General features: G+C 37.7%; 1 protein-coding gene across 1 annotated transcript in view; it reads right to left on the reverse strand.

The window, feature by feature from the left end:
• Positions 1-15965, reverse strand: part of PAN2 (PAN2-PAN3 deadenylation complex catalytic subunit PAN2) — a 317774-nt gene that overhangs the window by 41767 nt on the left and 260042 nt on the right. The window contains exons 16-17 of the mRNA XM_067138515.2: positions 15693-15874; positions 2699-2922 (exon numbers count right to left, since the gene is read on the reverse strand). Of these exons, the coding sequence (XP_066994616.1) occupies positions 2699-2922; positions 15693-15874 (406 nt within the window). The remainder of the gene's footprint in view (positions 1-2698; positions 2923-15692; positions 15875-15965) is intronic.

Consider the following 15965-nt stretch of genomic DNA (forward strand, 5'->3'; position numbering starts at 1 on the left):
CATGACCAGTGGCCATATGTTTGCAAAATTTTATGATTCTAGGGTCACATGAAAAATGAAAAAAATATAGTAGGATGTGAAAACTGTACCAAATTTCACGAGTCGTCTGATGGTGAAGTCCGTTTGTAGGTGCAATTTAATATAGTCTTACTCACTGCATTTACAGTAATTTACGGAGAAATCCGCATAAATGTAGAATACCGTTGCGAAGCACGGGTACATTTGCTAGTCATAAATAAATTCCAGTAATTTGCCAGTATTAGTTGCCTCGTCTATCTGGACATTATCCTTATATCCAACTACCTTTACATACTGCTGACTGAATATTTGTGCCTGCTGTAATTTCTTACATAGGTACACTCTCCTTGTTTATTAATGATCTCTTGAATGTCCTTCCTGGAACCTGCTTCTGCCTTGAATTAACTACACATATCATTCCACTGCTCCCGAAAATTCATATGGCTTTTCATCAGCTGCAAGTGGAGTGAATGTTAGCCATCATGTTATTCTTAGCTGACATTTTGCTAAATTCAATTTCCTAGTAAGCTCCTTCAATCTCTCCTTACTCCTGCAACTATTCCTAACTCTATTTCTTTCTAATCTGCACTTCCTCCTTAATCTCTTTATTTCCTTGTTATAATATAATGAGTCCTTACCATTCCTTACCACTTTCAAAGGTATATACCTGTTTTCACACTCCTCCACAAGTGCTTTAAACCCGTCCCATAAGTTGTGTCACGAGGGTGATTGTTTGTTTATTTGCTGATTGTTTTCTTTTTTGAATTTGTTTTACTATCTGTATTTCATCATTGAAATCTGATGTGCTTATTAGTATGGAAATTGCTCGGTACATCACTGTTTTCAGTCCTACCAATTTGTGTGTGTGTGTGAGAGAAAGAGAGAGAGTGGTTGGATTCGTTGTCTATTGTGTGTGAAGTTTAAGTGGGTTTTCTGTATATTTTGTATGACAGGTTGTGATTATTATTACTGATTATGACGTCTAGAAAGTTGATTTTCTCTGAACATTAAAGAAGCTACAGAAATTCATATTGTAAATAAAAGCCAACAAATAAACCTCAATGATCACATATATTTAAAACATGTCTCCCCTTTTGAGATACTTAATTTTCGGAACAACATTTCACACTAGTTGCATTACCATTTAATGAATTCCAAAGAAGGCTACTCTGGCACCATATGTCTAGAATGTAAGTTAGGATATTCTTTTCTGTACTGAATTCTCTTAATTTAGGTAGCACTCTCACCACTCAATATGTTTCAGTAGATTATCATTCATTACTAAACATACTCTCTTACAAGATAAATTCAATTCCACACTTTCATTTTATCAAAATCATTATCATTACTCCCTAATACACAAGAAGACATTATAAGATGACCAAGCAACACTTTCCCTCCCCTTTCCAATGAACAGAGTTATTGCCTACAGCATTCCCATCACCCTTTTACACAGCCAACCAAACCAACCTCAACATTCACACACACATTTGAGAAAAATCCCACATCCTCATACTACTTAACTATTGAACATAATATCACACATTTTGCATTAGCGCTTAATGAATCCAACAGGAGACTACTATGATGGTAAACCCGTGGAGTGGGGGTTGGGATATTCTTAGCTACACTAAATTCTTTCACCACTCAATGAGACGGTTTAGTAGATTATTATTTATCACTAAGAATGATCTCTTACAAGATATTCTTCAATTCAAGTCTGCAAGGATTCTCATCACCCCTACTTCTCCTCCCTTCTCCACTGAACAGAATTATTGTCTACAGCATTCCCTTCAGCTCTCTACATAGCAACAACTACCAGAGCAGTGGAACTTCAGTCCAAATGTAGTCTCTAGAGGTAACTGATGATTAGCAGCTTAGGTTAAGTGCAGAAAACTTTCTCAAACTAATGAAGGTAACAGTGGACAACAACAACAACAACAACAACAACAACAACAACAACAACAACAACAACAACAACAACAACAACAACAACAACAACAACAACAACAACAACAACAACAACAACAACAGCAGCAACAACAACAACAACAACCATAATTTGCCTCACTTGTTCATAACATCACCAATTCACAACCACTGACAACTTTACACAATATAAACAATACTGAAAAAACAAAAAAACAAACAAAAAAGAAACAAAACAAAAAAACAAAAAAAAAACAAAAAAAAACACACACACATATATATTTAAAGAGATTTGATAGAATCTGAGGATGTTCTTGTGGAATGAAAAATGCTATTCTTTGTTTATTAGTGTGTGTGTATTATGTTTTACAAGTATATTATAGTGTTATATGTGTTATAATCACAGAGTAATAAGTTTTAAAGTTACATTAATTGAGTCAATACTAATAAGTATGGCTTCCTTCTTAACAAAACATTTTTATTTACCTCCTTATCCTCCTTCCTTTGCTCTGTCTGTCCATAATGAACTATAATTGTATTTATTCTTTGTACATGTCCCTAGCTGGCATCCTGTCTTTAATGGGTGGTGATATAATTGATTATTAAAGCATGAATTATTACATAAAACAATAGCTTCCTATGGTATATGTTTGAACACATACACAGTATTCAAATGTACCATGTTGCTTTTTTATGTTTCATTTAGAAAATAATACACTGTTGTATGAATACATATTGTTCTTATACGTACCTCTGCCAGGCATTTCATCAGCTGCAAGTGGAGTGAATGTTATCATGTTCCTACCACCATTACGAGCTAGACACTTATCTTCTCCAAACACATCTATAGTCAATGGATTCTGTGCTGGAGGCACAACATTACTTGGAAGTTTATGATTTACCCAATATAAAACACAAGGTAGTTTCCAGTCCAGACTAAACCATACAGCTTCTTGAGCAGGAACTGGTGCAATACTACAACAACAATTTAAAAAAGTCAGCTTGTTACAGTTTTCATATTACATATATTATTGTTCTGGCATATTTATTCTGAATTTTGTATCATATATTACCACTACTACTAATACTACTACAACATATGTTAAGGTAAGGGTGTATTCTGCCTGAAGGCAGGTCCATACCTCCACAGAAGTTGATACCTGCAAATTGTGAAAATAACCAATAACAGAAAATATTGAGTATCATACCAAATAAAGCAAAGCCTTATGGGTGGTATCTCATATATAAAGAAAGGAGGAGAAGATAGAGATGGAAATGGGAGGATACTAGGGGGCAGATTCTCATGAACCAAACAGTTTATGTATCTTGGCTCACACATCAGTAGAATGGAAGACTGCACAGAGGAATCAGTCATAGGGTTCAGGCAGGATGGAGAAATTGGAAGAAGAGAACAGGTTGTATGCTAGGTGACTGGAAGATAGAGAAAAGGAAGAAGGTAATGATGATATTCAAATCGATTGTGAGGCTAAGCCATGATATATAGTAGTGAAACACGGCCAGTGAAGAAAGTGCATGAGAAAAAGCTAAATGTGGTGGAAATGCAGTGCTAAGGTGGATGATGGGAAAAACAGTATACATAGGATAAGGAATGAGATGATAAGAGAGATATGCAGTGATGTGGAAGTATCCAGATATGGTTTGGACATATTATGAGACTCGAGGAGGACTATATGGGAAGGAGTGTAAGCAGCCTGCAGGTGGAGAGATGAGCAAGAGAGAGGCTAAAGAAGAGATGGAAGGACTGTGTGGCATAGGACCCCTAATTAAATATAGGGAAAAGCTGAGGAAGATGATTATATACAATGAAATAAAGCTGAGGAAGATGAAGATTACATACAATGAAACAATCTATATCTACTTGTTATTTATAAAAAAAAAAAAAAAAACTGCTAAAGCCGAGGAAGATGAAGATTACATACAATAAAATAATCTATATCTACTTGTTATTTTGAAAATTACTATTATTTTAAAAAAGAAATGCTTTACTCCCACTAACTACTTTTACAGTTTTCAGACATGCTGAAGTGCCAGAGTTTAGTCCCACAGGAGTTCTTTTACATGACAGTAAATCCACTGATGTGAGGCTGACGTATTTGCTATTTGTTTTACGGCGCACCGACACAGATAGGTCTTTTGGCAACAATGGGATAGGAAAGGCCTAAGAAGTGGAAGGAAGCGGCCATGGCCTTAATTAAGGTACAGCCCCAACATTTGCCTGGTGTGAAAATGGGAAAGCACGGAAAACCATGTTCAGGGCTGCCGACAGTGGGGCTCGAACCTACTATCTCCCGATTACTGGATACTGGCCGCACTTAAGCGACTGCAGCTATTGAGCTCGGTCTGACGTATTTGAGCACCTTCAAATACCACCGGACTAAGCCAAGATCAAGCCTGCCAAGCTGGAGTTAGAAGGCCAGCATCCCAACTGTCTGAGCCATTTAGCCTGGCTTGAAAATTACTGCTATGATAGTTAATAATACAACTTACTTAAAGTATTATTTCAAAATTTGCACAAACTTAACTAAACCTCATTTACATAATTCTCTATTCTTCTAACTTTCCATCGGGTGCAAATGATCTAAGAGGCACAGAGCTCACATTCTGTCTCCTCTCTCACTTCCTAAAGGGCAGCACAATGAGCACTATTGAGTAGCTATGCCTTGTTGTTTGAAAAGTATTGTAATCTATGATCTTCATATCCGTATTGAAAAACTACACAATTAGAAATAGGAAAGGACTTCCACCTTATCAATACTTATTTATTGCACATTATGCTACAGTACCGGTTTCGACCTCCTATATAGGGTCATCTTCAGCTGAACAATACATTCACATATAGATTATGAAGCTATGATTGAAATGGCATTGTCTGGGGAATGCCATATGATAGCAAATATTTGGTCATGTCCAAATGGGGCATGTCAAAATGGGAACTGGCGTGTATATCTTTATGTGTGACAAAGCAATTATATGTCTATAATGATATGCTTTAGGTCTTAAAATATCAAACGCAACTCAGCCACATCAATAACAATAATTATAACATCACTCCACAGCTACAGATGGGAAAGGAGCTACCACTTTGAATCTAATGCCACTCAAATTTTACGATGTCACAGGACAATAGGATTCAATTTTAATGTAAAACAACAAGATTCAACACACAGCAGAGCTGAATATACACATTTTATCCTTGTTGTATCCATATGCCTGGTACTGTTTTTAAACTTGGAAAGTGTTTTATTCTATGTATATATATGAAGACAAAATCTTTTACAGATATAATGTGATAATTTTACAAGCAAATCATATCATTCAAGCTCCAAAAACATCAACCAAGTGTACAACTATGAAAAAAGACTTGAATACAGAAATCAACTGATGAACTGAATAACACGCAAGACACGAACGTTCATGTGCATGAGGTGTTTCTACATATATTGTTTTTGTTTTATATACAGTACTTATAAGTTAGTTTTAAGTGGAGATAGAGTTTTATAAACTAATTAAAGACCTAAAGCATATCATTATAGACATATAATTGCACTGTCACACATAATGACATACACGCTAGTTCCTGTTTTGACATGCCCCATTTGGACGTGACCAAATATTTGCTATCATATGGCATTCCCCAGACAATGCAATTACAATCATAGCTCCATGATCTATACGTGAATGTATTTTTCAGCTGAAGATAACCCTATATTCGGGGTCAAAACTGGTACTGTAGCATAATAAGTGTAATAAATAAGTATTGATAAGGTGGAAGTCCTTTCCTATTTCTAATTGTTTGAAAAGGTTTGAAAAGGTAACGGTCAGTTTACTCGAACACTAAAGCAAACTCCCAGGCAGATTGCACCCGCTTTTTCAATATTATGCAAGGCACATTTTTTCAAGATTTATTAATTAAAATGCATTATCTTACCTCCTGTATGAACCACGTGACCTTGTCACAGTGGGGAGGCTTGCAGATCCCAATGAAGCAGATAGCTGAGCCATAGGTGTGAAAAAGTGCTACCTTCAGTTAGTGATTAAACAAGCGATAGATACCTTCAGAGGACAGTTTTTCAAGATGACAGTCCCTGCTGATACAAGTGCCAGTAAGCAGCATGTCAGTTACTCCGATGCTTTTATTACCAGGAAACCAGTAGTTAGCACAACTAAACATCTTCTTTTCATATCCCCTAAAAATCACAACGAAGTGACAGACTGAACAGACCTTAAAGATGCTACAGTCCACGACAAATACTAGGAAAATGCAGATAGGTGTGAATCGGGTGAAGAAAACACATAATACAGGCATACTTGTCGAATTACGGAATGATGATGAGTGTAAAACAATGGTAAATGCCACAGAAACTAGAAACCCCATCTGAAAGTAACTATTCCTCGAAAAAATAACCCCAAGATAATAATTCACGACATTGAGGTTAGTTTGCCAGAGAATGAATTAACAGACTGTTTTGTAGAGCAGAATCCAGCGGTAAAGCAAGCCATCAAGAATGTTAATGAGGATATCAGACTGCGCTTCATACGGAAGACACGAGATGGCAGCGCACAATTTGCAGTTGTAGAAGTAAGTACCACCATTTTTTGTGCCTTGCAAAACTGCGAGAAGCTCTACATAGGTTATAAGAGATGTAACTTCAGTGAATATATTTCTGTCATCCATTGTTACAAGTGCCTTGGTTTTGGTTATTTTTCCTCTAGCTGTGATAAACAACAGTGCTGCTCTGAGTGTTCAGAAGCTTATATCAGTAAGTGTCTGAAAACAAGGATTGAATGCGTAAATTGTAAAGTACAAAATCAAAGAAATATTGCGAGACACCTTCCTGGAACTAAGCTTTCAACATCCTGCTACTTCAACTGATTGTCCAATATACAAGAAAATCTATGATATTGTAAAATAGAAAATTAATTATGGCTGATCTGTGCATTTATCAAGAAAACTTGCATAAATCTATTGTGCCCATGCAGGAACTTCTCATAAATTACAATCTTAATCAAAGATCAATTTTATGTATACAAGAACCAAATCTCTGAACGAACAAAGTAGTAGGCTTTGGACTAGACTTGCACATTTATACTACGAGAAATTATGCGCCTGGAGAGCAAATTCGTGCAGCTATTATATCAAAATCAGATAACTGTATATTATTATCTCAGCACTGGTCTGCTGACAGAGTCGTCATTGGTACCTCTTTTAATCAATGTGAATTTTACCTGTGCAATATGTATCTCGACTCTACTCATAACATCACAGAAGATCTAAATGTTCTTCAGCATATTTGTGACAACTTGAGAGGGAAACTGCTGATAATAACTGGTGACATCAACTCTAAATACAAATCTTGGGGCAGTCCTGTTGAAGATGCTCGAGGAAGGAATTTTTACGATTTCTGCAGTGCCAACAATTTGATCATACTCAATAATGGTGTACAACCAACATATATATACATAGGAATTCTAAGACTTATTTAGACGTTAGTGTCTGTAATCAATCGCTTCTTCCATTTATATTTGAATGGAGAGTTAGTGATAAACCTATGCTTTCTGATCATGCATTGATAATAATAACTCTCAAACCTACTGTAAATATATCAACAGTAAATTCCACCAATTATGTAAGAAGGATTTACAAAACAAAAAATGTTAAGTGGAGACATTTCCAGCTGTCGGCTAAAAGACGTCTACAGAAAATAATAGAAGACATAGTATCCTGCAGTACAACATACGAACTAGATCAAGTAGTAAACAACTTAATCGGCATTATAATAAAACTTGCTGATGTCAATTTACCTAGAATCTCTTCTAAACCTAGTTAAATCTTCTGGTGGAATAAGAAGCTGTCGTTGATGATACATATGAAGTCATCGTCCATTGTTATGTGAGAGATATGCTGAAACATATTTGGTAGCCAAACAAGAGTGCAAGAACTTTATGTTAAAAAGGAAACTAGAAGTCTGGAAGGAATTTTGCTCTATTCCGACAAATAGTAATCCTTGGCATCTGATTTACAAACTCTCAAAGAAACCAGAAAATTTGAATAATAATCTTAGCACAATCAAGACTGAAAATGGATTTACTAAATCATTCAATGATACTGCTGAAGTCTTGGTCAACGCATTTTTCCCAGATGATACTGCCGATTCTGTCTCACAAAGAGCTACTAGGAACTTCTCTCAATTTCCTCCTGACACTGCTGATGACTTGCCCTTCTCATATGAAGAGGTTGAGTATACTATTCTATCACAAGATGATAAGAAAGCTCCAGGTTGAGATGGACTATCTGCTAACATTATTAAAAATGTTCATTTATGCTTGCCACTCCTATTTGTGACCCTATTTAACAAATGTCTAACCTTGAATATTTTCCCTACATTATGAAAACTAGCTATTGTCAAAATAATTTCTAAAGACAGTCTCCTTACAGAATGAACTGTTAAATCTTTTCGACCGATTTGCCTCCTTCCAGTGCTAGGGAAGATTTTGGAGAAGTTGATGACTGATCGTGCTCTGTACCACATGTATTACTATCATCATCTAAGCTCAAAGCAATATGGCTTCACGCCACAAAAATCCACTGCAGATGCTGTTCTTGCAGTGGTTGAATGGATTCAGGATGTATTCTCTGGAAAGAAAATAGGCTTACTGATTTCACTTGATTTAACCGGGCCTTTGATAAAGCCTGGTGGCCAAAACTTCTTTCTCAGTTGAAGAAAAAACAATGCCCTAAGAACTTATTTCAGCTAATACAAGCTTATTTCAGTAATCGGAAAGTAAAACTTCAGAATGGAACTGCTGTCACTTCAAAAAGTATCAATAAAGGATGCCTGCAAGGATCTGCCTGGCAGTCCTGGTTTTTGGAATATCCTCTATGATGAGCTTCTACAGTTGCCCCTTCCAACTGGTTTCAAGGTCATAGCTTATGCTGATGATGCTCTTCTTTTAACTGAAGCTCATAGCGCACAGGATTTGGGCAACGAAGCTAACTCAGCCTTAGATGTTCTATTTCAGTGGGGGCACTGAAAACAAACTGCAGTTTAATCCTTTAAAAATCAAAGCTAGGCTCACCTTGAGAAGAAAACTAGAAAAACCAAACATTATGATGAATGGCCATAATATACATTTGGAAGTTCAGCTATCATACCTGGGTGTCATACTAGACAAACACTTAACTTTTAAAGCACACATGAACAAACTGCAACTGAAATCTAGTAAATTATTGCAAGGCCTATCGATTGCTTGCAGACCATCTCGGGGTCTTAACTCGGAGGTTCTATAAGTAATTTATTACACACTCTACGTTCCACTAATTCTGTACTATATTTTGGCTTTTTGAAGTATTTTGGAAAGGAAAGGGGCTCAGGTTAAACTGCTACAGATTCAAAGGGGTTTTGCTCTTCGAATATCATGGGCTTACCATACAACACCTACCGAAGCTGCTCTGGTAATTGCGGGAAGAGAGCCATTATTTCTATCTGGAATCGGTATAGCTGAATTTACTCTGTGTAAGAAAGACAAAGTATCACTTCTAACAGTCTTAAACACTGTTGTTGAGAGAACGTGTCATTTTCTGCAGTCTGGCCATCCTACTTATTTCAAGAAACTTCTTTGCAACAATTGCTCACATTTTCACATACAGATGGCTCGCGCATACTTCATACTGATGGAATTCACAAAGTTGGTTGTGCCCATGTAGTCTATTAGGATGGTGTTGACAAATCAAGAAATATATTATACATCAATAGAACAATAGCTGGACTTCTGGCTTGAAAGGATCTGTTATAAGAGAACTATTCTTCCCCAAAGTTGAAGATTGACTTCAGAGTAAAGTATTAGTGCCTAACTTTGTCCTAACGCAATTTCTATTTTTGCTATTTGCTTTACGTCACACAGACACAGATAGGTCTTATGGCATTGATGGGATAGGAAAGGCCTAGGAGTGGGAAGGAAGCAGCCATGGCCTTAATTAAGGTACAGCCCCAGCATTAACGCAATTTCTATCGGGACATGGAAGATTTAAATCTTACCCTGATTGATTTAAAAAATTCAAATTACTGATGGATATTTATGCTTTTGTGGTTCTGCTCAGACAGTGAATCATCTACTTTTCTCTGCCCCGTGTATGGAATGAAAAGACTTACCTATATCTGAGTACCACCTGAACAGTTGTGATCTTGTATTTTCTAAACCATTGCATGATATTTTCAAGAAGCCATGTTGTTACAAGCAATTGTTAACATTCATTCTGCACATCTTTAACAAACTGAACTCTTAATCTTTTGTTTTGAAATATTTTAAGATTATAAACTACAGCCCTAATGTACTCTTGTGAAATAGGGCTCCATGCTGTACTGGATATTCAATAATAATAATAATAATAATAATAATAATAATAATAATAATAATAATAATAATAATAATAATAATAACAACAACAACAATAACAATAATAGTAATAGGTGCAAACCTACCAGATGGGTATCAATTGAGAGACCAGACTAACAAATGGTTCATCGAAAGGGGGGTAGCAGGTTTCCAGAAGTTGCAAGGGCGGCGGTCTGGATGATTGACTGACATGGCCTCGTAATAAAATTTAACATGATTTAGCTGTGTTGATATTGCTAAATGGCTGAAACTACAGCCGTAGCTAATTTCCGAGGATGTGCAGCTCTCTCTGCATGAATCAATGATGTTCTGATGAAGATTTCCTCCCAGGTAAAATATTACGGAGATAAATTCCCACATTTGGATCTCTGGGAGGGACTACACAGGAGGGGGAAATCATCAAGAAGATGAATACTGACATTCTGCGAGTCGGAGTGTGGAATGTAAAAGTTTGAATCATTGTGGTAGGTTAGAGAATCTGAAAAGGAAAATGCTAGGTTTTTTTTTTTTTGCTAGTTGCTTTACGTCGCACCGACACAGATAGGTCTTATGGCAACAATGGGACAGGAAAGGGCTAGGAATGGGAAGGAAGCACCCGTGGCCTTAATTAAGGTACAGCCCCAGCAATTGCCTGGTGTGAAAATGGGAAACCACGGAAAACCATTTTCAAGGCTGCCGACAGTGGGATTCAAACCAACTATCTCCCGAATACTGGATACTGGCCGCACTTAAGCGACTGCAGCTATTGAGCTCGGTAAAAGGAAAATGGATAGACTAAAATTAGACGTAGTTGATATAAGTGAAGTAAGTTGGCAGTAAGAGCAAGATTTTTGGTCAGGTGACTAAGGAATTATCAACACAAAATCAAACATGGGAAATGCAGTTGTTGTTTTAATAATGAATAAGAAAATAGGGCAGCGGGTGAGCTACTAGACCAGCATAGGGAATGAAGTATTACTGTCGAGATAGACATCAAGGCAATACCCATAACAATAGTGCAGGTATATATGCCAACTAGTTCAACAGATAATGAGGAAATCGAAAGAATATAGGAAGAGAGAGAAGATTTAATGCAATACGTAAATGGAGACGAGAATCTACTAGTGATGGGAGACTGGAATGCAGTGGTATGCCAAGGAATGGAAGGTAATGCCATAGAAGAATTTGGACTGGGTTTAAAGGAATAAAAGAGGAAGTCAGCTGGTTGAATCTGTACCGATCATAATTTAGTCCTTGTTAATACTTGGTTCAAACACTACAAACAATGCCTGTACACATGGACAAGATCTGGAGACACAGAAAAATATGAAACAGACTTCATTATGGTTAGGCAGAGATTCAGAAACCAGGTTCTGGATTTCAAGACCATCCCACGAGCAGATGTGGACTCTAACCACAACTCGGTGGCCATGAAATGTCATCTGAAGATGAGGAAATTCAAGAAAGGAAGGAATACAAGTAGATGGGACCTAAATAAGTTGAAAGAAAAGAGTGCGAGGGATTGTTACAAAAAATATGTTGCACAAGGACTAAACGAAAAGCCTGAAGGAAACATAACAGATGAAGTGTGGACAGTCATGAAGAATGAGATCAGTACGTGGTTGAAGGAAGATAAGATCAAGTAAGAATCCGTGGATAACTCAGGAGATATTAGACCGGATTGATGAGTGGCGAAAATACAAGGATGCAAAAAATGAGGAGGGCAGAAAAGAATACAGGCGATAAAAAATGTAGATAGAAATTGCAGGACAGCTGAAAGAGAAGTGCAAGTATGGGTTCTGTATGTTCCACCTATCCTGGAGGGAATAGGTGGTTTGTGACCCATCCAGTGGGTGACCATGGCTAATGTTGCTTAACTGTGGTGCTGGTATGTGTATTTGGGCTTTGAGTAAGTAAGTTACATATGGTATGTTCTTATGTTAATTGTGTGTGACCAGAGAAATTTGCGTCATTCAGTGATAATGGCTAGCACAGCATTTTAAGAATACAATGTGGCTTGCCCTGTGTGGTTGTCCATACAGGGTTTACCTAGCGTAAGTTGCGTTCGGAAATTTGCAACGCTGCATCATATGTTACAGTTGCAACTTGCTCTTTTAATGTGTAAGAGAATAAGTATACGCGGATGTTAAAATTTTGAAAAATCAGCATCTTATGAATGGCAGCTTGTGGCACTCCGCCTCGACTGTACCCTTTCCAGTGCTTTTGAGGCGTTACGTGGTAGTAGGAAGTGAGAGCTTTGGTTTACGTTGCTTGGCGGGGTTGGGGTTAATGGATAATGAGTTGTCTGTTAGGCAGGGTGTGTAATAATTGTGACAGTTCAGTTGAGAGTAGCTTTAAGAGTAGCAAGTGGAGGAGGGTGGAGGTATCTTGGCTGGGCAGGTGCACGGGGGTGGTGGCGGAAGGGCTGGGGTTCGAGGGTGGGGGTATGTTGAGGTTTAAGAGTTGAGGGGGAGGGGGTTGTGTGTGTATTAGTTTGTTGCACGTGCTGATGGTGTGCTCTAATAGCTTTTTTTGAGAAAAGGGTAACCAGGGAATGAGGCAGCGTGGCCGCTTTGGCAGTTCGCACAACTCGCCTGGTCCCTTGGTCCCTTACAATCAGTATGACGGTGAGGGCTGCCACATCTGTTGCAGTGGGTAGCCTCTGAGCAGGTTGCTGCAGAGTGGTTTAGTTTGAGGAAATTATAGCACTGGGTAATAAGTGTAGGTCTGGAAAGAGTGCGGGTGCGAGTTTTCGCTGTGGGGGTGTGGCGTGTTGGTGTATTGGGTAACTTAGGAGCAGGTTCTTTTACGCCTGTTTCGGGTCTGTGTACTTGAGTTGTGTGTGCTTGGGCTTGGGGCTGTTTTCAGGGATAGTTCAGCTTCTGTCCCATCTGTTTGTGTGTTTTGGTTTGTTTGAAGTGGGGTCGGGGCTGGAGGTGGGGGTGGAGGGGTGGTGGATGGGTTGGGTGGTTGTGAAGATAGGTCCGTTTGGATTTCAGATTCTATGGTGGCAGGAATTGCTGCGATAGGTAGATGACGATTTTTGATGATTTTGGTTTGGGTGTCCTTGTTTTTGGATTTTTGGGGTGAGGGGAGTCTTGAGTGGGGTGGTTTGGGTGCTTGTTTCAGTGGTTCGGAGGGAGGTTGTTTGTCGTTGCTCAGATCTGATTGCTGTGGTTCTAGGTTAATTTGGATTGGGGTGAGAATACCTGTGTGTTGGAGTCTGTTGAGGATTGTCGGAATAGATCTGTTCCTTATAGGGGTGATGATTAGGTGGGAGTTATGTGTTTCTTCAATAACGGCGATATGGTGGCTTATTATGGGTTGAATTGCTTGGATGATGGCTTGGCAGGTGAGTGGTATAGGTCCTGGGTTTGTGAGAGGGAAAGTGATGAAATTACATTTTTCAGAAATGGGAAAAGGGGTATTCCTTTTCGTGTAGTGGAAGGGATGTTCAAAATTATGTTTCAATAAATGAATTGTTTAACACACAGAAGAAGTCCACGTATTACAGTTTCATTAACAGACCATTTGAAGTTCCATTGACTGAAAAAACAGGAGCTCGCATACATCCGCAAACAGGCCCTGTTTAAGGTTTTAGTCTCAAAGTCATCAATAAAATAATCACTAAGTATAAATATAGACAACAGATAAATTTGGTAGAACAACCAGAAAAAGCAAAAATTATATAAAGTTTACATACAATAATACTAACATTTATTTACACACTTACAAATTTATTTAAGAAACACAACATTAAGAGATTTTTTTTCAACGAAAAATAACACAAAACATAGGTTTTTCAACGATAACATAGTCAACAAATCCAAAGAAGAGGAACATCAGGATTCAGGAATTTATAGGTTAACATGCTCCTAATGCAGGGTTTCCTACGTCGGACCTTCTGGACGGAATTTTTTAACAAGGTATCAGGGGCATATCAACACCGAAAAACATAGAAGGTTCTCTGAAATGGGGGCTCACATGAAGGAAATTCGCCAACATTAAACAAGACCTTGAAATAATTAATAGGATAAATAAGGGAAGACTTATGAATAATTTAGAAAATATTCATATCCTTCTTGATAAGTTAACTAGTAAGGATTGGAATTTAAACTATACAAACGAAGAAAGAAACCTCTATATGAACATATACTAAAATATATGGAAATATTGAAAAGGAAGCAAATGAGCTTTGTAAATAACACGGACAGGTACGACGTTTCTGATTCACAGTTAACACCTCCCTCCTTCCGAGAAACAACAACAGGTGGTGACACGTCCTTGTCCCCTCCCCCCCCCCCCCCCCCCCCTCTTCCGCCGAACTGTGCTAACAAGCAGACTACAACACACTGCTAGTATACCAGATCAAGGACGGAGAACACAGGCATAGACCCACACCCAAGACAGCGGGAAGTAAGGATAGTAATCCACAGGCAGGGGTAAGTTAGGACCATGCACAATACTCCACTTTTTTCCTAAAGAGATAATTCTAAATGCCAACACTTTCAAAGAAAATGTTTTTAATTCTTTCCTATTTCTCTATTGGTTGCAGATCGTGTTACAAACTACCCAATTGCCTATTATCAAATAAACTTCAAAGCACATCCTAATACTGAGTTATAATAGCATTTTAATTTGACAAGGAATCCACCTTAAGTAATAAGACTGTAACCAAGTTGACCAGTGTTTTTTCTCAAACACACTTTCGAGCAGAAGTATGACAGAGACTTAAAAAAGACTTTATCTTTTAAAATGGACACTGAACAAATGTTTTAATAGTATTTTAGACACATTTTAAGGGTTCCTCCTCACCTCCAACCCCCACCACCATCGTCCTTCCCCCATTATGCAAAGTTATAAACTTTCCATGAGAAGAGATCAAGGTTATTATGAGAAGAACATATTGTGTATACTTTCATCTTTTTGTACCTAAGCATAAGTGAATTAGCTGATGATGTCAGCGAAGCAGATATGATGTGTACTATGAATGATTTTATGAAAAATTGCCAAAGACAAATAAGGTATCGAGTAGGTGGTTAAACAATTCTTTGATTCTTAGATATTCTGTGCTAGTTTTACGAGTTTATTCGAGGTACTCATAATGAATTAATAGTGGCGGACATGATTCCTGCTGTTTTATAGCCCGTAACCACACATCTCGTATATTACCCTGGATTAGGGATAGGGACTGATGTATTTCAGAGTTGTAGTAAATGCAGCAGGTTGCATAAAAGTAGATTGCAAGGGGCAGGTGAACCACCCGGTATAATGAAGTTATGCTTGCTTGGTTTGAAATCACCTTACTACAAAGTATCATTCTGTTTACATATTTTAAGTAAATATCATACCTGAAATCATTGAATATATACCACTGTTTCACGGGGGAGCCAATAGAACGTTCGTGATATTCAGCAGCAACATTAAGCAGAGCAACAAGGTTCTTCTTCTCAGGATTCTGAGGATCATGAATGTAGCAGACTACAGCAGAAAGGTCATAAACCATGGAACGAGTCCCTTCTTCAGTAACTTCCTAGAAAGCAAATTTATTAATTAGATAAGTGCAATTTATAAATGAAATGTAGATTGAAATTTTAACAAAAGTAAACCTGCCAACAAAAAGA

Source organism: Anabrus simplex, chromosome 1 (assembly GCF_040414725.1).
Source record: "Anabrus simplex isolate iqAnaSimp1 chromosome 1, ASM4041472v1, whole genome shotgun sequence".
NCBI lineage: Eukaryota > Metazoa > Arthropoda > Insecta > Orthoptera > Tettigoniidae > Anabrus > Anabrus simplex.